The sequence below is a fragment of the Oryzias latipes genome, chromosome 6 (genome assembly GCF_002234675.1).
Source record: "Oryzias latipes chromosome 6, ASM223467v1".
Classification (NCBI taxonomy): Eukaryota; Metazoa; Chordata; class Actinopteri; order Beloniformes; family Adrianichthyidae; genus Oryzias; species Oryzias latipes.
Window position 1 is genome coordinate 31,938,806 of NC_019864.2, and position 25,083 is coordinate 31,963,888.

The following is a 25,083-nucleotide window of genomic DNA, read 5'->3' on the forward strand; positions in this document are numbered from 1 at the left end:
CATATATAATCTGGTGAACAGATTAACTCATTCATATATAATCTGGTGAACAGATTAACTCATTCATATATAATCTGGTGAACAGATTAACTCATTCATATATAATCTGTTTGACAGATTAACTCATTCATATACAATCTGGTGAACAGATTAACTCATTCATATATAATCTGTTTGACAGATTAACTCATTCATATATAATCTGGTGAACAGATTAACTCATTCATATATAATCTGTTTGACAGATTAACTCATTCATATATAATCTGGTGAACAGATTAACTCATTCATATATAATCTGTTTGACAGATTAACTCATTCATATATAATCTGGTGAACAGATTAACTCATTCATATATAATCTGTTTGACAGATTAACTCATTCATATATAATCTGGTGAACAGATTAACTCATTCATATATAATCTGGTGAACAGATTAACTCATTCATATATAATCTGGTGAACAGATTAACTCATTCATACATAATCTGGTGAACAGATTAACTCATTCATATATAATCTGGTGAACAGATTAACTCATTCATATATAATCTGGTGAACTGATTAACTCATTCATACATAATCTGGTGAACAGATTAACTCATTCATATATAATCTGGTGAACAGATTAACTCATTCATATATAATCTGTTTGACAGATTAACTCATTCATATATAATCTGGTGAACAGATTAACTCATTCATACATAATCTGGTGAACAGATTAACTCATTCATATATAATCTGGTGAACAGATTAACTCATTCATATATAATCTGGTGAACAGATTAACTCATTCATATATAATCTGGTGAACAGATTAACTCATTCATATATAATCTGGTGAACAGATTAACTCATTCATATATAATCTGGTGAACAGATTAACTCATTCATATATAATCTGGTGAACAGATTAACTCATTCATATATAATCTGTGGAGCTCCTGAAGCCAGTGGAACGTGGCTTTGGTCCTGAGGGGCACAGCTGCAGAAAAGCTTCACAGCTTCCTGCTTGTTGTGGTCTTCTTCCAGTTGAGGCTTGGGTGGACCCCCAAACCTCCGGCTCAGTGTTCCGGTTCCTCTCTGGTGGTTTCAGACCAGGGTTTGTCTTTGTTGGGGGAGGATCTAATGCAGACAGAAGCTGTTCATGTTCTGATAGAACGGTTTCAGGAACCCTCTGCTGTAGAAGAGCACCTCTGATGGAAAAATCTCTCTGGACAAACGGAAAGACAGACATGTAGATCTCTAAATGCTGGAACTGCAGACCCCCCCCCCCCCCCCCTCTAAAATGTACCTTATTCTATTGGTCAGATCAGTGGAAAAGAGGTTTTATTTTCATTTATCGGAACATTTCCCAGAATTCCAGTCATGGACCATCTCATAATCCGTTTTAGAATTCACCCCCCCCCCCTCAGCAGGGGGGCCGTTGTCACTGATGTCTGCACTGTCAGTGTGGGGGGGCACAGAGCTTCAGTCATTTCATCAACAGTGAGTTCTTTTGGATCTTTCTAACCCCCCCATCCAGCCTTAAAAATGAAGAACCTTTTCATCAGGACAAATACTTTCCAGCTGTGGGGGAACGGTGGGGGGGGGGGTCTGCAGTCAAAGCTCTACCTCTTGTGCTTTCCTATGCCCCCCCCTTCCATTGAGGTGTTCTCCCTACCATGACAGAAGTGGATAAAGGTGGAAAGATTTCATGTAATCCATGGACACCAGTGAAGATCACAAATCATTGAAGAAAAAAGGTTCAGAGCACTGTCTAGTGGGTCTAGATGACCCACCTCCCAATGTTAACGTGCCTAGGATAGAACAAGGGTTACTCTGATATATGTAAAAAAATACCCTCAAATCCTAAAAAACTGCATCTTGATGTTGTGGAACAGCTATGGATGCTACCCCCCCCCCCCATGCCACGCCCATGTGATGCTTTCAGCCCCCTCCTCCTTCTTTTAAGTGCTCCGCATTGGGATGCTGACTCCGCCTCTGGAAAACATACAGTCAAGGTTCACATTTTTGGTGAATTTTGACGTTTTTCTTGTTGTGAATTTCAAAGAACCGATCATCATCAAAGGGTGGGATGGGCGTACATGCAGGTCTCTGAGATGATGGCGGCCTTGACGGACGGCCTGCTCACTTACTGCATAACTGTTTGGTTCGGCAGCTGCACGGCCGCGGATAAGAAGAGACTGCAGAGAGTCGTAGAGACGGCTCAGAAGATCATTGGGCGCCGTCTCCCCACCCTGACGGACATCTACTCCGCGCTCTGCATCACTAGGGCTCATAACATTAACAAGGACAGTTCACACCCCGGCTCAGACCTGTTCAACCTGCTGCCCTCTGGGAGGCGCTACAGAGGCATCAGAAGCAACAGACTCAAAAACAGCTTCTGTCCAAAGGCAATAACCATTCTCAATTCCAAAATGCACAGATAAAATCCATACTTCTGTCCACAGTGTCAACTCTCTACCTCATTACCACCTCTAAAATGTTTACACACAATTTTCGTACGCAATTTTGCATAATAATTTCGGCACTCTTCATTACAGTTTTATATTTGCAGTTTTATAATTGCTTATCTATCTATCTATCTATCTATCTATCTATCTATCTATCTATCTATCTATCTATCTATCTATCTATCTATCTATCTATCTATCTATCTATCTATCTATCTATCTATCTATCTATCTATCTATCTCATGTTCGGATCTCAGCAGCTGTTCTTTTCCAGGCGGTGGAAGTTCAAGCTCGGTCCAGCTCAGGTGTCAGAACCTATTAACCACGGCAGTAAGCAGGGACGCCTGCAGGACGCTAACGCGTCTCCGTGTGGACATGCTCAGTGTGCTTATTTAACGAAGCATCACAGATGCAGAGTCCAGGCCTTCGTACTGGAGCGGGACAGTCCGGCACGTCACGGAGGACTGAAGGAAACATGAATAATTGAAGCAAAGCAGGAAGACGTGGAAACAGAAGGCTGCATGGAGGAGTGTCTCAGGTTCTGCAGACGGATCGGTGGGGAGTGTTCTCCTGTGGAATGACGGAACAAATGGCATCTGATGAGAGAACACGGATCACATGTTCTTCCTAAATTCTAGCAAAGCTTTGTGTGGAAACAGCAGCAGTTACTGTTCTCTGTACGGAACCACGAGGAAGAGGAACCCACCACGGACGGCTTCATGTGGGCAGAAGAACTCCGAACATTTGTCAGAAAACACTGAGGGTCTCTGGGAGAAGGTCACATCCTTTCCATGATAACAGTCCAGTTAGGAGTAGTTGGTGTGTGAAGGAAGGATGACCTCCACCTGCAGATCAGACCTGAACTTTCTTTGTTCTAGTTCAAAAGCAGTTTTGATGACCACCCCCCCCACCCCCTGTCAGCATCACAGAAGAAGGATGAGTCATGAGAGGGCGGTCCCCTCTACAGCCCCGCCTCCTACTGACAGTTCTGTGTCATGAGGCTCCTTTCTGCTCCTTTGCCTGTTTGTCTAAACATGTATGCTGAGGGGGGGGGGGTGCGCATATGTGTGTAGATGACTGTGTATGTGTGTGTGTGCACGTGTGTGTGCGTCTGTGTCCATGGCTGTGTGTGTGTGCAGGCGGCTGCGGTTATGACTACAACCGCAGGCGGCTGCGGTTATGACTGCAATCGAAAGCGGCTGCGGTTATGACTGCATGGGCAGGCGGCTGCGGTTATGACTGCATGCGCAGGCAGCTGCAGTTATGACTGCATGTGAAGGCGGCTGCGGATATGACTGCATGCGCAGGCGGCTGCATTTATGACTGCAATCGAAGGCGGCTGCGGTTATGACTGCATGGGCAGGCGGCTGCGGTCATGACTGCATGCGCAGGCGGCTGCGGTTATGACTGCATGCGCAGGCGGCTGCGGTTATGACTGCATGCGCAGGCGGCTACAGTTATGACTGCAATCGAAGGCGGCTGCGGTTATGACTGCATGGGCAGGCGGCTGCGGTTATGACTGCATGCGCAGGCGGCAGCAGTTATGACTGCATGTGCAGGCGGCTGCGGATATGACTGCATGCACAGGCTGCGGTTATGACTGCATGTGCAGGCAGCTGCAGTTATGACTGCATGCGCAGGCGGCTGCGGTTATGACTGCATGCGCAGGCGGCTGCAGTTATGACTGCATGCGCAGGCGGCTGCGGTTATGACTGCAATCGAAGGCGGCTGCGGTTATGACTGCAATGGAAGGCGGCTGCGGTTATGACTGCATGGGCAGGCGGCTGCGGTTATGACTGCATGCGCAGGCGGCTGCAGTTATGACTGCATGTGCAGGCGGCTGCGGATATGACTGCATGCACAGGCTGCGGTTATGACTGCATGTGCAGGCGGCTGCGGTTATGACTGCATGCGCAGGCGGCTGCAGTTATGACTGCATGCGCAGGCGGCTGCGGTTATGACTGCAATCAAAGGCGGCTGCGGTTATGACTGCAATGGAAGGCGGCTGCGGTTATGACTGCAATTGAAGGCGGCTGCAGTTATGACTGCATGCGCAGGCGGCTGCGATTATGACTGCATGTGCAGGCGGCTGCGGTTATGACTGCATGCGCAGGCGGCTGCAGTTATGACTGCATGCGCAGGTGGCTGCGGTGAGTGAAGCAGAAACACGACAGCGGCTTAAGATCAGATAACGGCGTTCTTTGGTTCTGACCCACTTTCCAGCATCTCAACAGTTTCTGCCCGCTAACAGGCTAGCAGGCCCAATGAGTTATATCGCTAGAGGAGACACGCCCGCTTTAGAAGCCTGGCCGACGGTGGCGGAGCGCGACGCCATCTTGGTGAGGTCGACAATACACCCACATGACAATGATTTCTATTGCCTTTGGTGGCATCTAAGTAGCTTTTATATAATTTATATATATTCATATTTCTATATACTTATACATATAAATAAATATATAATATATGTATATAATTTTTATATACATAATTTGTTGCTGTTAAATAAGAGAAACAGTCAGCCTTATAAGCTTAAACTTTAATGAAAAATGCATAGTTGCAGGACTTCTTATAAATTAATAAAAATTACAAATAATTTTTGAAAATAATTTTTAAACATTTCAAAGATTTAGACGTCTTTGACATGAAAGCCCAACAATACGTCAATAATAATAATAAATAACAATGTATAAATAATAAGTCAATAATAATATTAAATGATAACAATATATAGACCATAAGTCAATAATAGTAATAATAATGATGAATCAATAATAATAAGTCAAAAATAAGTCCAAAAGTCAAAACATATTTTCCCCTTTAAAAAGAAACAAAAAACAAAGAAAAACAATAGATTTACTGATTCATGTTAGTGATCAGTTTGTGTAACATAGATGTTATGGTGTCGGGTTTCAAGCTAAAAGTCTGGCCTCTTATCTAAATCTGTTTCCTCAAATGTTCTGAACATATCCAGACTAGGGTTGTGCCGATAGACGATATCATCGTCCATCGTGATGGGTGAGTGACATCCCGATGGAGAGACACCATCGTGATGCCACGCCCCCGCCACGCTGCGAGTCGACACCATAAGCCGCGGTTACATGTGAAAAATATATTGACCGGATCAATGGTCGGATTAGAATCCAACAGTGTACATGGTTCCAGAAAAATGTTTTCAGAATATAAAAAACGTTCACATGGCTCACACTTTTGGTCGGAATAAATCATTCGCACATGCGCAGTAGGGTTTGAAAAACCGGAAGCGGATATCAGTTCCGCGGAGCGGCTATTTTTTTCTCAAACTTTATTGAATGTAACAATTCAATACAAAACAATGTTGCCGAGCGGCTTTATACATTGATATGTCAGCTCGGTAATATACAAGACGATCTTCTAAACGTGCTTTTAATAATGTTACGATTATTATGAAACGCCTGTTCGCTCATCGTTTTATTTTTAATCCGTGTGGTCATGTTACGCCCCCTTTGTGTCTAGGGGTGCTAGGGGGGGGCATAACATAAAAAAGTAACGGTTTGGCTACCGCAGAACACGCACCCGTCAACTCGGGGTGCGCGCCCCGCAGGACACGCACCCGTCAACTCGGGGTGCACGCCCCGCAAGACACGCACCCGTCAAGACTAGTTTCACTAGTCACACAAGACAAACTTGAAATTAAACAAACAAAACGAATGTGTTGCAAACAACGCAAGTTTGGTTAACAGTTTTTTTTGTCCTACCAAATGTTGGCAATGTGCTTAAAGCACCAAGTTCAAATATGTAGTGGGCCAGACCAAACAGGCCCCAATGCACTCAAAAGTGCTGTTAAGAATTATTCCAATTTGAGGACTTAAATGAGAGGAAAGTGTTTACTTACAAACTGATTGAGCAGTAGACGGCCTCTGTGGCAACCCCAGTCTGGAACACAAGTGTTGGGTCCGCCCTTGCACCGGTTACGGCTGCAGGAACTTACGCACCTGCCGCCGCCCGATCGGGTCAGTGGGATTTGCAACAAATGCTGTAGCCTCCACTCCCACACCGTCGCCTACTCCACCTCCAACATGCGTCTCCAGCCAAGGTCCGCCTGAGGGTTTGTAGCCTTTCATGCTCAGACACCAATTGCTCTCACCAAAATGCTCTTGGCTTCCAAAGCTAAACAGGCCAAACTTCAAACGCCAATGTTATGGCCTACAAACAGACAACAAAACTGGCCAACCAAGACTACGAAGTGAACCAAAAACTGTTAACCAAAGTCTCCAACCAATATTAAATCTAAACAAAACCCACATAACAAATCACAAATAACAAATAAGAATGGTTAACAGATCCCGGACGAGCCCCCAATTATGTTACGGCCCCTTTGTGTCTAGGGGTGCTAGGGGGGGCATAACATAAAAAAGTAACGGTTTGGCTACCAAAGTTGACTGTAACAAAAAGCACCAAACGAATGTCTCCATAAAATAACCAAATTTATTTACAAATAAACAAACAATCCAACAATAACTAAAAGTGAAGCTAAAAGGCTTCAGGGTGAACCAAGGCCAAAATAACAAACAAAACCCCAACTAACTGAAACATGTAATCTTACCTGTAAATGAAAGGAAAGGGAAATAAATGACAAAACTCTAACCTCCCCAACCTAACAAAAACAGGAGAAAACATGTACTAAACAAAATGGCAGTTCACCCCTACAGCTTCACTTAACATAACTATAAACCAAAAGACTAATCAGAGTGGGCACAGACAAAACTACAAAATACTAAAACACAACACAAAAGCGCAACACACAACTTAACAAGAGGTGAAATCAAAAATCAAAAACCAAAATGGAGAAGAGGGCCAAGCTGCAGTGGAGACTGTTGCAGCAAGGCTCCCTTCCCACCGGCTGGATGTCCAAATGGTGGCTTTAAAGGCTGCCTCCACCAGCTGGTCCAATGGGAGGCCACACCCTTGCCACCACACCTGAAAATAATCAGACAAAGAATACAAACCCAAAGATCCACAAAACACAGAAGTCCCACTACGATACAAAAATACACAAAACACAGAACAAACAAACAAAACAAAATCAAATACGGCCACAGCCGTAACAGGTCAGTGCTTTTTCTGTTGAAAAACGGAGCCGGAAAGAAGCCAGAATTAGCAGTATGCTAACACGGGCTAACAACATTAGCTTTGGGTGGTGCTGCAATCTGCATCTTGGCTGCATGTAAACATGTGGGAATAACATCAGCCTTTATTTAGTCGGGACACGACTCGAAACACAAATCCACGTGATTGTTTGAACGATTTCTAAGGACTGAGCGGCCTTTCTGCTTTGAAGCTCACACCGCCCCAAAGCGCTGTGTGTGTGCTCACGATCCTCTGCTCAGACACACACTTTTAGACCCGGTTCTGAATTCGGTAGCCCGTTCCCCTAGAGCTGCGGAACGGATCGCAGTTCTAAATCTCACACACATACCGCTCATGTAACAAAGCACCCCCCCCCCCCCTTCCCATCAAACACAAAGCTGTAAGTCCGCGCTCTGCCGGTCCACTTGACTAGTTAAGTGCAGGAGCGGACCATTTCTTTTCTAGTTTATTTGTTACTTTTTTTGTTAAAGTCACTTCCCTCAGTTTATACTGGATCATCGCGGATGAGTCATTAGTTGGGAAATAAAATAAATAAAGTAAAATAACGAATAGCAATTATATAAGAAGACCGAAATATTAAAAATAGCCCCCCCACGACGATATCATCGTCCATCCCGATGGTTGACAGCAAACATCGTCAACGGCCAATTTAGGGGACATCGCCCAACCCTAATCCAGACTGTATTACTAGTTGGTACCACAGTGATCCATCTGGGTTAACTCTTTTTATTGCTAAGGTTCACTTTTTCCTTAAGTCTGAATCCATTGGAAACCTGCAAGAAAAGTTCAGTCACTGAGTCAGAAATGTATAAATCTATGTTACTATAATAGTCTAGTCCTAGTATACTGCATACAGGTTTAACTAAATAAAGTTTACATTTATGTCTCAAACTCAAACTCAAACTTTATTTATTTATATAGCGCCTTTCATTTTGGTTAAAAACACAAAGCGCTTAACATAAAAACAGATAAAACAGTCATAAAAAGTGAAAGTTATTAAAAACAGAAAACAAAGGACAATCACACAAAGAAGGTACCCCTCCCTCACCACCCCCCGCCCCCACCCCCACCCACCCAGTTACCCCAGTAGAACCGTGAACAGAAAAAGAACTGCAGTTGAAGAAGGTCTGGCTTGGTACTGCTACGAGGAAACGATATCATGGGGATCCATTCATTCCAAGGCCCAGCCGGACCACAGGGGCCATTACCGCAGCGCCCGCCCAACACAGGGCAGCCCAGGGCCCCATCCATGGCTATTAGACCACAGAGTGGGACCCCAGCCCGCCCAACCAGAACGGGCACCACAGCAACGGCACGCCCTACAAGTCAAGCTGGTGGTGCCCAAGAACGATGGATCCCCCAGAGGAAACACTGGAGTAAAAAAACATCAGAATAAAAAATAAAAATGATCATAAAATAACAACAATAAAAATAGAAAAAGATAAAAAATAAAATAAGATATAAGAATGTTAGTAATTAAAAAATAAAAAAAATAAAAACGTCAGTGATTAAAACATAACCTAAGAATCATTGGTAAAATAACAATAAAAAGAATTGCATATTAGAAACAAAGATAATAATAGTCCTTACAAGAAAATAAATAATTAAATATGTAAATAAATACCTCAATTAATAAATAGATGAATAATAAAAGACATAAGGAATGATCAAAGTCATATAAAAGCCAGACTAAAAAGGTGGGTCTTGAGCCTCTTCTTAAAAACCTCTACAGTCTCTGCGGCCCTGAGGTTCTCCGGCAGGCTGTTCCACAGGCGAGGACCATAATGGCAGAATGAAGCCTCACCATGTGTCTTGGTCCTTACCTTAGGGACAACTAAGAGGCCAGTGCCAGAGGACCTCAGGGTCCGCGAGGGTTCGTATTTTAAAATAATATCATTTAAATAAGAGGGCCCAAGACCATAAAAACATTTATAAACCATTAAAAGAACTTTAAAATCAATCCTGAAATGCACAGGGAGCCAATGCAGCGATTTTAAAACCGGTGTAATGTGTTCCCGCCCCCTGGTCCTCGTCAGAACTCGTGCTGCTGAGTTCTGTAGAAGTTGTAGATTTGAGATAGACTTTTTGGGTAAACCAGAGAGCAGGGCATTACAGTAATCTAAACGACTAAAAATAAAAGCATGCATTAGCATCTCTGTGCTGGCAAGAGAGAGGAACGGGCGGACTCTGGCAATGTTTTTAAGATGATAAAATCCTGTTTTCACAATGTTTCTGATGTGAGGGATAAAATTCAGCTCAGAGTCAAAAAGAACGCCCAGGTTTCTCACACACTGAGAAGATTTGAAATTCCTAAGTTTGGGTAAAATCATCTCTCTCTTGTCTTCAGGACCAATGATTAAAACTTCAGTTTTGTCCTGGTTGAGCTGCAAGAAGTTTTCTGCCATCCAAAGCTTTATATCTAAAATGCAGTTTAAAAGAGTGTTGACAGGTTCAAGGTCATCAGGAGACACGGCGATGTAAAGCTGTGTATCATCAGCATAGCTGTGAAAGTCAACGCCGTGTCTCCTGATGACATCCCCAAGAGGCAACATATACAAGTTAAAAAGTATTGGACCCAAGATTGAACCCTGGGGAACCCCACAACTTATTTCATGGACTCCTGAGGACCGAGTATCCATACTTACAAAAAAGTGTCTATCTGTGAGATAGGAGCGAAACCAGTTAAGAGCAGTTCCTGAGAGGCCGACCCGACTCCTAAGTCTGTCAATTAAAATCTGGTGATCCACTGTATCAAAGGCGGCACTCAGATCCAGCAGCACCAGAACAGAAAGTTTCTGCGAGTCATAAGTATTTCTGAGATCATTTAAAATTTTTAAAAGGGCCGTCTCAGTACTGTGATTTGTCCTAAAACCAGATTGACACTTTTCAAGAACATTATGTTCACTTAAAAAATTATGTAATTGAATAAAAACAAGTTTTTCAATAAGTTTTCCTAAAAATGGTAAGTTGGATACAGGTCTGTAATTGTCCATGATCTTTGGGTCCAAGTTACTCTTCTTCAGAAGGGGCCTCACCACCGCCGTCTTACATGCAGAGGGGAAGACCCCCGTCTGAAGAGAGCAGTTAACTATGTTTAAAATCTCTGACTCAAAGAATTTATAAAATGCTTTAAAAAGAGAAGTAGGAATAGGGTCTAAAAGGCAGGTTGTAGTGTTTGCTTGGGAAAAAACTCGACCAAGCATCTCTGCATCAACCAGGACAAAACTCTCCAGTGTTTCCTCGGGTAAAGACAATGCCACAGACCTGCTAGGATTACTGTTATGTACCGGTTGAAGGTTGGATCTAATAGCATTGACTTTACTCCTGAAGTGGTCAGCAAAGTCCTCACATGCAGTTTGTGAGTGAGGCATGATAGATTTATTAAAATCTTTGTTTAATGAAAAATCAATAGTCTTAAAAAGAAACCGGGGGTTGTGTTTATTGTTTGAGATGAGATTTGAAAAATAAAGTGTCCTTGCCTGTTTAACAGCTTGGTTGTAAGTTTTTAGTTGATCTTTTAAAAAGTCATAGTCGACTGTTAAATTAGTTTTTCTAAATTTTCTCTCTGCTCTCCTACAAATTCTCTTCAGATTTAAAATATCACCGTTTCTCCAAGGCATCTTCGGTTTATGTGTCAAGATTTTAGTTTTCATTGGAGCGGCTGTATCAATGGCAGACTTAAGTCTGTCGTTAAAATCATCAGTCAGAGAATCGCAGGACAAAGGTCAAATCTGAGCAGGAGTTTGTTTTAAAATGTCAATAAAATTTTCTGCCACTTCAGGAGTTATATATCGCTTCGTCACAGTTCTCACTGAGGCCTCTTGCTGGATAAAACCAGTCACCTTAAAAAACACACAATAATGATCTGACACAGCCAAGTCAACAACAGAGGACACACCAGCAGACAGGCCGTAGGTGATGACCAAGTCCAGGGTGTGTCCTCTATTGTGAGTCGGCTGTGACACATGCTGGGTAAAATCCATACTATTTAAAAGATTTAAAAATTCAGAGGCCAAAGGATCATTCGTATGGAAGCGATTATGTAGCATAAATAAAAAGCAAAGTCAAAACCAGAAATGCTTTTTCATTTTCAAAATGAAGCTGCATTTTTTGACTCAAAAATATAATGAAAAAGCAATCCACCAAAATGCTTTTTCATTTCCTTCCTCAACACAGCTTATTCTGTCACTTAATTAAAATTAAAATGAAAATGGTATTTGACATTTCATTTTCAAGACGTTCTCTGGTAAATGTGTAACATAATTCATTTAGAAATGTCTAATTTGACCATTAAAATGGATTAATAGAAATGCTTTTTAATTTTCAAAATGAAGCTGCATTTTTTGACTCAAAATTAAAAAGAAAAAGCAATATTTCAAAATGCTTTTTCATTTTATACTTCAACACAGCTTATTCTGTCACTTAATTAAAATGATAAATAAAATGGTATTTGACATTTCATTTTCAAAAAGGTCCATGGTAAATGTGTACCAAAATTCATTTAGAAATGTCTCATTTGACAATTAAAATGGATTAACAGAAATGCTTTTTAATTTTCAAAATGTAGCTGCATTTTTTGACTCAAAATTAAAAAGAAAAAGCAATATTTCAAAATGCTTTTTCATTTTATACTTAAAACCGCTCATTCTGTGTCATAATTAAAATGAAAATGCAAAGAGGGGATTGCATTTGCATTTTAACATCCACCCCGCGCAAGTTGTCACAATATTCAATTCGAAAAAGCATTAGCAGAGGGGAGGCGGGGCGATGACGTCACTGCTTTCTCTGTGTGTCCGGCTGCTGACTGACGCACACACGCGCACCAAGAGCAGACTGTGTTAGCAGCAGAGACGAGGGTTTTGTGATGGTTGTGAACTTCTGATGAGTTTCCACAGCTTCTCAGGACTACATAGCAGCATGTCCTTCTTCTGCGGTCCTCCTCCCGACGCACCGCGGACAAGCTTTGTTCTTCGGACCGCCAGCTGCCTTCGCACAGCGGAGCGCGAAGCTCCCGACGATCGCTGAAGGCGGAAATGCTGCTGCGATCTGAGAAACCATCATATGAATTTGTGTTTCCAGTGGTGTCCAGAACAAAATAAAGACTGATGTAATTCACAGATATTTACACATTTATCTGCAGCTTTGCGGTGAATTTGCTGTTTGATGACAGCTGGAGCTCCATCATCAGACAGCAGATTTCTCGATGCTAAACGTTGCTGGTTGGACCAAAACACTCACTTAGCGCGAAGCTGCAGGAGACTATCTTCATAATGTGCTTTTATTACAGTTATGCTAATATTTTACGGCCTGCTCTGCTCGATTATATGTTTTTAAATCCGTGCGGTCAGACGACGCTGAAGAAGTTGGGTTGCGATTCACAGCTTCTGATTCGCGAGGGAGCTAAAGGAACATTCTGCTGCATTTTTCACATTAAGATCACCTAAAACCGGGTCCTGTTCAAAAACCGCTGGACCTGGACTGCTCAAACCTGGATCTCCTGGATCTTAATAAATCAAACAGCAAATTCACCGCAAAGCTGCAGATAAATGTGTAAATATCTGTGAATTACATCAGTCTTTATTTTGTTCTGGACACCACTGGAAACACAAATTCATATGATGGTTTCTCAGATCGCAGCAGCATTTCCGCCTTCAGCGATCGTCGGGAGCTTCGCGCTCCGCTGTGCGAAGGCAGCTGGCGGTCCGAAGAACAAAGCTTGTCCGCGGTGCGTCGGGAGGAGGACCGCAGAAGAAGGACATGCTGCTATGTAGTCCTGAGAAGCTGTGGAAACTCATCAGAAGTTCACAACCATCACAAAACCCTCGTCTCTGCCGCTAACACAGTCTGCTCCTGGTGCGTGTGTGTGCGTCAGTCAGCAGCCGGACACACAGAGAAAGCAGTGACGTCATCGCCCCGCCTCCCCTCTGCTAATGCTTTTTCGAATTGAATATTGTGACAACTTGCGCGGGGTGGATGTTAAAATGCAAATGCAATCCCCTCTTTGCATTTTCGTTTGAATTATGACACAGAATAAGCAGTTTCAAGTATAAAATGAAAAAGCATTTTGAAATATTGCTTTTTCTTTTTAATTTTGAGTCAAAAAATGCAGCTACATTTTGAAAATTAAAAAGCATTTCTGTTAATCCATTTTAATTGTCAAATGAGACATTTCTAAATGAATTTTGGTACACATTTACCATGGACCTTTTTGAAAATGAAATGTCAAATACCATTTTATTTATCATTTTAATTAAGTGACAGAATAAGCTGTATTAAGGAAGGAAATGAAAAAGCATTTTGAAATATTGCTTTTTCTATTTAATTTTGAGTCAAAAAATGCAGCTTCATTTTGAAAATTAAAAAGCATTTCTATTAATCCATTTTTATGGTCAAATTAGACATTTCTAAATGAATTATGCTACACATTTACCAGAGAACGTCTTGAAAATGAAATGTCAAATACCATTTTCATTTTAATTTTAATTAAGTGACAGAATAAGCTGTGTTGAGGAAGGAAATGAAAAAGCATTTTGGTGGATTGCTTTTTCATTATATTTTTGAGTCAAAAAATGCAGCTTCATTTTGAAAATGAAAAAGCATTTCTGGTTTTGACTTTGCTTTTTATTTATGCTACATAATCGCTTCCATACATTCGTGTTGTCAATATGAATGTTAAAATCTCCAGTTATTAAAATCCTATTGTGCCTCAGAAGAATGACAGATAAAAGTTCAGAAAAATCTTGTAAAAAACCAGAGGGAGGACTTGGTGGTCTGTAAACAGTCACTGCTAAAATAGGTGGGTTGCTGAACAGGAAGGAATGATGCTCAAATGAAGGATAATCAGTTAAAATAATGGTTTCCATTTTTAAACCTTGTTGAGCAATTGATGCTGTTCCACCACCTCTCTTACCTTCCCTTACAGAGAATAAAAAATTAAAATTAGGTGGAGAGGCCTCAGTGAGAGTAGCTGGAGCATCAGTACCAAGCCAGGTTTCAGTTAAAAGCAAGCATTTTAAATCATGGTCAACAATCAGATCATTAATTACAAAAGACTTGTTAGAAAGAGATCTGATGTTAAAAACAGCCATGTTCAGTGTGTCAGGTGAAACCAGTGATTTTGCAGGTAATTTTGTTTCTGTATTTGGTGCTATGTGAACAGGACGGAGACATCTGACAGAAGGAATGGTTGACTTTGAATGTGAACGTTTGTGATCTCTGCTCGTGATGTGTACTGGAATAAAGGATATGGAGGGAATGTGTGTGCTTTGGTTGAACCGTCAGCTGGAAGGAGCAGTGCAGGAGAGGAAGGTGATTTCTATGTTCATCCCCAGAAGATGGGAGCCTTTATGGTTTGGATGTAAGCCGTCTGGTTTGAAAAGGTTTGGTCTATTGTAAAATGCGGTGAAATTGTCAACGTAAAGGATATTTAGGGAGTGACAGTAACTTATTAACCAGATATGGAGCTGATGGATTCGAGAGAATTTTGTGTCTCTGTAACGGGGGGAAGGTAGTGGTCCAGATATAATGCATTGTAAATTTAACTGCTGGATGTGATGAATGAGGTGGATGAAGTCCGCTTTCAAAGTCTCAGACTGCTGGAACTTAATGTCATTGGTACCTGCGTGGATTATGATGGTTGAGGCCGAGGGGGGTTTACTGGTGAGATGATTGTGGATGTCCTTTACTGATGCCCCTGAGATGGAGTGTGTGTGGCACCTCTTGATGCCGACTTGCCGGATCATAGAGTCTCCCAGGATGAGAACTGGACGGGGCGCTGATCCCGGATCCGGTGCGGGGCTCCCATCCCTGACAGCCGGGTTTTGCGAGGCCGCAGAATGCCCGATAGACAGCGATCCCGGGTGAAGCTTAGGAGGAAGATCTGGCAGAGGATGATCGGGCAGGATGTTCTCCAAACCCCGGAAGGGCTCGCCCGAGCGCCGGGATACCGCGTCACGTAGCAGCCGGCGGCGCTTCACTCCTGCGGCGGAGAAGGAAGGGATAGCGGCGGCGTCAGGCGACGGGACCGGCGCTGCAGCTCCTGGGGAGAATGTGCACTGGCGTGGCTCCCGCGAGGCGTGCCCGGAGGCAGTGGACCGGTCAGACTCATTCGAAGCGGGCCCGGAGGCCGCAGTGGACTTCGCTCCCCGATTCCGAACCCTGGTCGTAGCCGAGGGATGAGAGACAGGAGGCTCCCTCCGAACACATCCGGCACCAGCCGTGGGAGATGGGAGTGCAGGAGGACGACGCTGACACAACCCCAAACCCGGTGGATCCTGTTGGTTTGTTGGTGCATCAGTGGGTCCCGGATCTTCAGCCAGCGGGGCATAGCGGTTGGAGAGCGCCAATTTAGCCGAGCAGGAAGGATCGGTTTTCGGCCCGTGGCTCCTCCGGCTGCGGCGTGTCACCTCCGCCCATGACAGCTTGGGTGTGGAGCTGAGAGCCGGGTCCCTGAGACCCGCATCGGCCTTCTCCTGCTCGAGGTCAGCTGGAAACCGACCTGACTCTCCAGAGTTGGGGTTGCCTGGGCCTCGGATCTCATCGGTCGGCTCCAATCCGTCTGTCACGCCACGGAGCTGAACAATATTGCTGTCGGAGCAGGTGGAGTGAGCGTCCGCCTCAGCAGGCTTTCCTCCAGACCATGGAAGAGTCTGTGACAGGGAGCGACTGGCTTGGTCCACGATGACTGATTGCTGGAGGTATGTAATATAGTTTGACTGTGAGGCGGAAACTGAGAGTATTTTATCAATCAGGTTGTATTTTTCCTTAAGCTCAGATCTTAGCCTTTGAATAGTGGCTAGAAGGTGGCAGTGATCTGACTTGCAGTCTTCACATACGAGAGCTCCCGGCGCGTCAGCCATCTTGCCCTACCAACTCCCTACCAATGTCGACAGCAAATTATCCGTACATCATGCAGCATGTTGATAACAGCCCTGCAGCATCATGCATGTCAACATGTGTTCTATTAAGGAAGCCCCTCCAGCATTAAAAGAATAATTATAGTTCTTACCTGTGAAATCTTCTGCCTTCCTCCTTTGTGGACTCTGATTTTGGCAGTTGAAACCCACACAATGAACTGGCATTTTGGAAAAAATGTGTTCACATGCTGCACTGCAGCAGTGACTTGACCTCACCAAGATGGCGGTGCTCTCCTCCCATGAGGAACCACGTGACGTCTCCTCTAGCGATAGAACTCATTGGCAGGCCCGACTGCCCTCCCCCCCCAGCATCACATTGCTGCTGTTGACCTTGTTGACCTTAATGGACTCTGTGGGGGGGGGCTCATTCATCAGTCCCACAGCAACCGTTCACGCCGCTTCCTGACTGGCGGCCTGATGGCACCGAGCAGTTTGTTTGATGAAAAAGGGCCCTGATACTCTGCCCCCCCCCCCCCCCCCCCCCGCATGAGTTGTAGAAGGTTACCCCCCTCCTGTCCTCCCCCCCTCCCCCCCACCTCCTGTTTTCCTCTTTTCTTCTTCAGGCTGCTTCTACTTCCCGGCGGACAGAACGGGGCATGCTTCACGTTCCTTCGCGATGCTGCTGCATCCCGGCGTCATGGCGACGGAACAGCTGAGGGTGCTATCTTTGCTCCGGGAACGTCTCTGGACACATACATGGATGAACATGATTAAAGCAACATATTAGCACAGAGATGAGGGACAGGAGGCTGTTGAAGATCCAGAATTCAGCATTTCAGCAACAACCTCCAGTAACAGGAAGGTCACGACCTGATGGACAAACACCGGGCGCTAACAGGACGCCGCACCCCTCAGCTCAGCTGCAGATGGTCTTCGCTTCATTAGAACTCAAGTCTGAAACATGCAACCTGCTGCTCACACTTCCAGCATGGTGAGATTAGCATTCTGCCGTGTCACCATTCAGACCATCAAAAACTCTGAAGCCCCGCCCACGGTGCTGCTACCTGCTCAGGCTGCAGACAGGACCTGCTCACGTGTACGGAGGGCGCTGACACGCAGCGCATGTGAGCTGACAGCTGCTGTGCCTAAAGCTGTGGAGATTAGAACTTCATCTTCCACGGAAAAGGCGAGTTTTTCCAAACCTGAGGAGTCCCGAGTTAGCTCCGCCTTCTGTCGGCCTCATGAACCCCAGGAGGACTCACGGTCCTGTCTGTGTCCTCTGGAGAGGGGACAAGTTTCTCTCCATCATCTTATCACACAGCACCACTGCTGCATTTGTAGGTGGGGGGTGGGGGGCATACAGAGGAAGCAGAACAGAAGAGGCTTCTTCTGGATGATTAGCATTCCTGGTGGCAGGTGAGGCTCTCATTAACCTGCCACTCTGCTCTTCATCACATCAGAAGCAGCATGCAGGCTGCAGAAAGTCCAGTCCACAGACAACAGAACCAGGCATTTGGAACACGGAGCGTACTCTGCACATGCAAGCAGGACTCTAGAAACACCAGTTTGTTGTTTTCTTTACAGTTTTGATGAATTTGTTTCAAACTGGAGGTACGCTGGAGGGATGTAAACATTCAGAACAAGCAAACTAATTTGAAGGACTAAAGAAGTTCTCTCTGCAATATATATAATGCCATTCTGTGTGTTACTCATGTATTGATCCATGTGCCTATTTATCTTGGTTGCAATAATGCCTGACATGAGCTTCCATGTTGTGGACAGACAGGTTATCGGCTTTTTAAACCAAGTTTGTTTTTCCACAGATGGAGATCGACAGACTGACGGGACAGACACCAGCCGAAAGAGGGACGTTCGCTCCTCAGCGGGACACCCCAAGAGCGAGGATGCCAGTGACAGCCGGGAGGACGAGGCAGCAGTACGTCACACTTTGACTCTTTGAACCAATGTCATTGTGTCTGTGTAGATCTGAGAACATCTACAGCAGGATCCAGAGAAGATGACGGACGGGATTCGACAGGTATCTCTGTGGATTATAATGTTTGCAGATGATACTGTGATGGGAGAACAAGGAGATGGTTGGTCTGAGTGAGGGGAATGCAGAGGAGAACGCCAGGTGGAGACAGATGATCTGCTGTGGTGGCCCCAGAGGGCACAGAAAGCTGCATCAAGGCCTCAAACACTTCTAGACGTTTTTATTCTACCAAAAACCTTTTTGTCTGAAGAACGTCTACAGCAAAGTCAGAACACGCTCCTCAGCTTGTGTGTGTGTGTAGGGGGGTCTATTTTGGTTCTTTCTTCATACTGATGGAAGAAGACATTGTTCAGCATGACCACATGACAGAGGATGAGAGCGTCAGTGAAACTGCTTCAGGGTTAGTGGTCCATTTGGATGAGAAACGAAAAAAGAGTGACATGAAAATGAGAAAAACTTACATTTTTCATATTTAGCTTCACCGGTTTTTTGGTCTTTAACAAAGTTTAGCCGTCGTTGGTGGTTACCTGTCGTTGGTGGGTAGCTGTCATTGGTGGTTAGCTGTCGTTGGTGGTTAGCTGTCGTTGGTGGTTGGCCGTCGTTGGTGGTTAGCTGTCGTTGGTGGTTAGCCTTCCTTAGTGGTTAGCCTTCGTTGGTGGTTGGCCTTCATTGGTGGTTAGCCGTCGTTGGTGGTTAGCTGTCGTTGGTGGTTGGCCGTCATTGGTGGTTGGCTGTCGTTGGTGGTAAGCCATCGTTGGTGGTTAGCCATCGGTGGTGGTTAGCCGTCGGTGGTGGTTAGCCGTCGGTGGTGGTTAGCCGTCGTTGGTGGTTGGCCGTCATTGGTGGTTAGCTATCATTGGTGGTTAGCCGTCGTTGGTGGTTGGCCGTCAGAGGTGGTAAGCCATCGTTGGTGGTTAGCCGTCGTTGGTGGTTAGCCGTCGTTGGTGGTTAGCCGTCATTGGTGGTTAGCTGTCGTTGGTGGTCAGCTGTCGTTGGTGGTTGGCTGTCGTTGGTGGTTAGCCGTTGTGGGTGGTTAGCTGTCGTTTGTGGTTAGCTGTCGTTGTTGGTTAGCTGTCACTGGTGGTTAGCTGTCGTTGGTGGTTAGCCGTCATTGGTGGTTGGCTGTCGTTGGTGGTTAGCTGTCGTTGGTCGTTAGCCATCGGTGGTGGTTAGCCGTCGTTGGTGGTTAGCTGTCGTTGATGGTTAACCTTCCTTGGTGGTTAGCTCTCATTTGTGGTTAGCCGTCGTTGGTGGTTAGCTGTCATTGGTGGTTAGCCGTCGTTGGTGGTTAGCCGTCGTTGGTGGTTAGACGTCGTTGGTGGTTAGCTGTCGTTGGTGGAAAGTTGTCGTTGGTGGTTGGCTGTTGTTGGTGGTAAGTTGTAGTTGGTGGTTAGCTCACGTTGGTGGTTAGCCGTCGTTGGTGGTTAGCTCTCATTTGTGGTTAGCCGTCGTTGGTGGTTAGACGTCGTTGGTGGTTAGCTGTCGTTGGTGGTAAGTTGTCGTTGGTGGTTGGCTGTTGTTGGTGGTAAGTTGTAGTTGGTGGTTAGCTCACGTTGATGGTTAACCTTCCTTGGTGGTTAGCTCTCATTTGTGGTTAGCCGTCGTTGGTGGTTAGCTGTCATTGGTGGTTAGCCGTCGTTGGTGGTTAGCTGTCGTTGGTGGTAAGTTGTCGTTGGTGGTTAGCTCACGTTGATGGTTAACCTTCCTTGGTGGTTAGCTCTCATTTGTGGTTAGCCGTCGTTGGTGGTTAGCTCTCATTTGTGGTTAGCCGTCGTTGGTGGTTAGCTGTCATTGGTGGTTAGCCGTCGTTGGTGGTTAGCTGTCGTTGGTGGTAAGTTGTCGTTGGTGGTTGGCTGTTTTTGGTGGTAAGTTGTAGTTGGTGGTTAGCTCACGTTGGTGGTTAGCCGTCGTTGGTGGTTAGCTGTCATTGGTGATTAGCTGTCATTGGTGGTTAGCCGTCGTTGGTGGTTAGACGTCGTTGGTGGTTAGCTGTTGTTGGTGGTTAGCTGTCATTGGTGATTAGCTGTCATTGGTCGTTAGCCGTCGTTGGTGGTTGGTTGTTGTTGCTGAAGTGCCTCAGCGAAGCGTTGTGTCGTTTTCGTTCTGGTTGTTTTTTGGCAGCCGGCTGCAGAGGATTTGGACCTTCAGCAGAACCGTCCGTTTGTTCTGGTCTGCGCTGCTGCGGGCAAACAGCAAACATTTACAAAAATAAGACAGAAAGCTGGGAGTCTCTCCGGTCCAAATATTCAGCTACAAGTCAGAACTCAGTGACCTTAACAGTGACGCTGTAACTCAGCGGCTGAACCCTGACAAAACTGACAGCACTATGTTTGGAGGAACCGACCCGGGTCCAGAGAGCCCGAGGTTACTGACAGTCAGCGACCTCCAGCTCCCTGGACCCGGCTCGGGTCCTCCGGAGAAGCTGCTGGGATCTTCCACTCACATGCTGAGGTAGCAGGGCTTTGAAAAAGTGACAGTTAAATCCCAAACGTCTGAAGGAGCACAGCGCACATCTTCTGTAAACGAGTCGCCTTCAGAATTAATTTAAGCCAAAGCTTTAGGAAATGTGCTTGAAGAGATAAGAGGGAAGGAGGAGGTTTTGTTAATAGCCTCCAAACTCCAAACCTGCCTGACGCTGTTCGGTCTGTTCTGCAGAAAAGCAGCCTGAGGCTCCAACTTTTTGCTGCATGTAGAGAAATCTCTGAAGCCACCAGAAAGTTAATGGCCTGCAGTCACACATTTCATTATTAGTGTCTGCTGATAAACTGAGTTCACCTCAAAAAGCTTTGCTGGAGAAAAAAACTCTCATTTTTACAAAGTCAGGATTCATGACATCAGTCAGAAACTTTACTAAGATAAGTGTGTGTGTGTGTGTGTGTGTGTGTGTGTCAGTATTTTTGGATTCAGGATTCAGGATGTGTTTATTGTCATTTCCCCACAGGGATCAAACTTTGTGTCTGTGGTCAGCCGTGCGATACGACAGGAAGTAAGAGGTGATATATTACAGAGCTGTAAACATGGCGGCCTTCAGGGCTTTGGCCTTGCTGGTGGTTTATGGGTGCTGGTTGGGGTCTTCTCTGAGATGTAAAGAAACAGGTCTGCTCATCAGGTGACTAAACTCCACCTGACGGTGTTGACCTCCTTCCAGCGATTGAGTGCTTTTGTTCTCTCTTGGTTTCAGGCTTCATCTGGTAATCTGTCAATTTCAGGGATTACATCAGCATAATTCCTCAGCTCCGTCCGAGCTGCAGCACATCTTTCATGGAGGGTGGGGGGTTCAGAGTGTTGTATGGAACTCAGTGACCTTAACGGTGACATTTGTTTGTCAGCTGATGGGGTTGATCTCCCATCAGGACTGCTGATGCGTCTGAGCGCTGCATCTCTGCTGCGTCAACAAACACAAATTCATTTCATTTCCTTCCACCACCAGCCATGGAGGCCAAAGTGCTGAGCATGTTATATAATCACAGAAACATAAAAGACACAAGGACAGATTTAAAACTGAGATAGAAACCAACATCATAAAAAGGCGATACTGGAGGAAGAGTTTTTTAAAAAAAGATTTCGCCTCCACCTCCTGAGGAGACTGAGGTCCTTTGGTGTCTGTAGGCCACTACTCAAGACCTTCTATGAGACCGTCGTTGCATCAGCAACTTTCTATGCTGTGGTCTGCTGGACCACAAAAGAAGCTGGACAAGCTGGTCAGCCAGCTCTGTCCTGGGCTGTCCCATAGACCCGGTGGACTCTGTAGGTGAGAGGAGGATGCTGACCAAGCTGTCCAGCATCCGGAACAACCCCTCCCACCCCCTGTATGCGACGGTGAGGACCATGAGTAGCTCGTTCAGCCAGAGACTGCTGCCCCCCCAGTGCAAAAAAGAACGTTACCGGAGGTCCTTCATCCCAACAGCAGTCAGACTATTCAACAACACAGTCTAGGACTGTAGAAAACCACTGCTGCTATTTATTGCCTCATTTAATCCGTTATTTATGTCCTGTACTTTTACTTCCACCTTGTATTATTATTATTTTTATTCTTACTCATTGCTGCTTTGTTTTTCGTACTTTTGCAACTTTTCTTGTTTTTGGCTGCTGTGACAACCTAACTTCCCTCAGGGGATCAATAAAGTCCTATCTTATCTTATCTTATCTTATCTTATCTTATCTTATCTTATCTTATCTTATCTTATCTTATCTTATCTTATCTTATCTTATCTTATCTTATCTTATCTTATCTTATCTTATCTTATCTTATCTTATCTTATCTTATCTCTTAAAGCTCTCCGATTGCCGGTGGCAGTTGATTCCTGCCAATGACTTAAAAACACGAATTTTCAGAAAAAATAAATATTTCACTGGCAGCCAATTAACCCTTGTTCTATCCTAGGCACTTTAACGTTGGGAGTTGGGTCATCTAGACCCACTAGACAGTGCTCTGAACCTTTTTTCTTCAATGATTTGTGATCTTCACTGGTGTCCATGGATTACATGAAATCTTTCCACCTTTATCCACCTTTGTCATGGTAGGGAGAACACGTCAAAGTAAGGGTGGGGTCATCTAAGATAGCACAAGGGTTAAATGGGACCAGGACCGGGTTATGTGCTCTGACTTCTTTGTACCTCAAATAAATCTGGCTGCTGCATTTTAACCTGCTGCTGCCTCGTTAGTGAAGCCTATCAGCATATTAGGAGCTGCTGGACAACACAAAAGCATCCGTCACAACTTCAAGCTTTGACTCACATAGAAATGACTTCATCCTGGCCAAACACTGCAGATAAAAAGTCTGTTTCAAGGTAGCATCAACTTTGACACCCAGGTTAGAGACCACAGACGGTAAACGGGAGAGGAGATCCAGACTGAGATCCTTCGACCTCTGAGCGAAAACTCAAGTACTTCAGTTTTTGTTTCACACCCATCTGACAGGAACAGGTTTAGGGACTGAAAAGGCCGTCTTCACAGTCTCAACAGAGGTTATGGAGACACAAAAGTCACAGTCCTGCGTCTGTCCATGACAGGTCAGAAAGCCACTGCACCGTCTTTGACAAACGGCACACATGAATGTTACTGTCACCTCAAATCCACTCATGCTCATGTGTAGGCATAGAAGTGGACAGCAGATGTGGTTCCAGAACTGTTCTGGTATTCACCTGTCTGTTCAAAAGAGCTCACCTGTTGGACAAACAGCAGCTCTAAACACTCTTCTGCTCATAAAAACCAAAGAAATGGATTCTATTCAATGATTTATATAGTTTTCTAGTCAGACTTCTGTCCTGCTCTGCAGAAACAGGCCCTTCCAAATAATTCTCCGTCTGCCTCGGCAGCGTCTTCCTCCTCTGGGACAGCAGAGCCGTTCAGTTTGAATGCAGACGTGAACCAATCCCACTTCCTGTCTGATAGATTAGTGTGACATCGGAGCAAAAAGGACACCAGATGAATCGGAGCCGACGTGAAGAACAAGCCTTTCTCAGAATGAGGACATCTTTCCCCCTTCATGTTTTACTTTGGTTTCATTCATAGGACTATGTCATCAAAGATGAACATTTCCCCATTTAAATGACAGGAATTGAAGGGTTCCTGATGAGGAACTCCATCCGTCTTCCTCCGATAGCTCCTCTGATGCCACAGATTTCACTTCAGGAATCGTGTTTCTGCTGCAGACCGTGGAAACCGTCTTCAGCTCTGCAGAGACTGAACGTGTTCTGTTCTTCTTTCATGCTGGTGGGTGTTGACATCTCTATTATGGGATGCTATTTGAGGCTTCAGCCCAGAATAGTTTTTCTGTTCTTCCATCACACCTTGCTGCTGCTGCTGTCAGCCTGCAGAGGCTGCAGAGCTGCAGACTGCTCCTCAAACACCGCATTGGTTTGAAATGATCTCTAAATGGAGTGTTGAACCTTTCGCTGCGCGAAGACTTCTTTCTTTTTCCTCGTCTCTCCGACCGTGGTGGACGGAAGCGCAGGGGAGATTTCCTCCAGGGCCGAAGGGAATTCTCCTTCGGGGTTCACTTCCCGTTCGAAACCCTCAACCTCCAGAGCGGATTAAGAATGACTCCCAAGACAGTTATTATGGGAACGACACTTTTGCTTTATTTAACTCAGTTCTCCGTCCTCCGAACACACCATATCTATATTCCCGCACACACCTCTGCTCCGTCCTCACACCCCCCCCCATCTGCACCTGCACTCGCCCCGCCCCTTCTCTCTCGTGGCTCGCACCCCGCTCAGCACACACACACTCTGCAACAGGAGAATTAAGTGCAGGACTTTCATCCTGAAGGAACATCTCTCTCTGCTCAGCCTTTGAAGGCTTTTAGCTTCTCTGCTCTGCTGATGCACACATTCAGAGTCTCCACTGAAGATCTCAGCTCAGTTTCAGAGCCGGGAATTCAACTGAAACTCATCAGTGAAACTTTCTCCAAACTCTGGGCTGCAGAATTTGATGTTTATCACAAAACTTATTGACAAACGGGAACATGAGAGACAATCTTAGAGAAAAATCGAAAAAGTCCTTTGAAGTCATGAGCGGCTACAGCACCAATGAAGAAAATAGACCAACCTTTCCATAATTAGCTAACTTGAAGAACATGGATGGAACAGCTTCATCACCTGCCGGCTGATGAAGAAACAAATAAATAAATCTTCTTCA

The 25,083-nt window shown here is 45.0% G+C and overlaps 1 protein-coding gene across 1 annotated transcript in view; it reads left to right on the plus strand.

The window, feature by feature from the left end:
- b4galnt4 (beta-1,4-N-acetyl-galactosaminyltransferase 4) overlaps positions 1–25,083 on the plus strand; it is an 82,949-nt gene that overhangs the window by 6,628 nt on the left and 51,238 nt on the right. Inside the window, exon 2 of the mRNA XM_023956190.1 lies at positions 18,271–18,383. Within this exon, the coding sequence (XP_023811958.1) occupies positions 18,271–18,383 (113 nt within the window). The remainder of the gene's footprint in view (positions 1–18,270; positions 18,384–25,083) is intronic.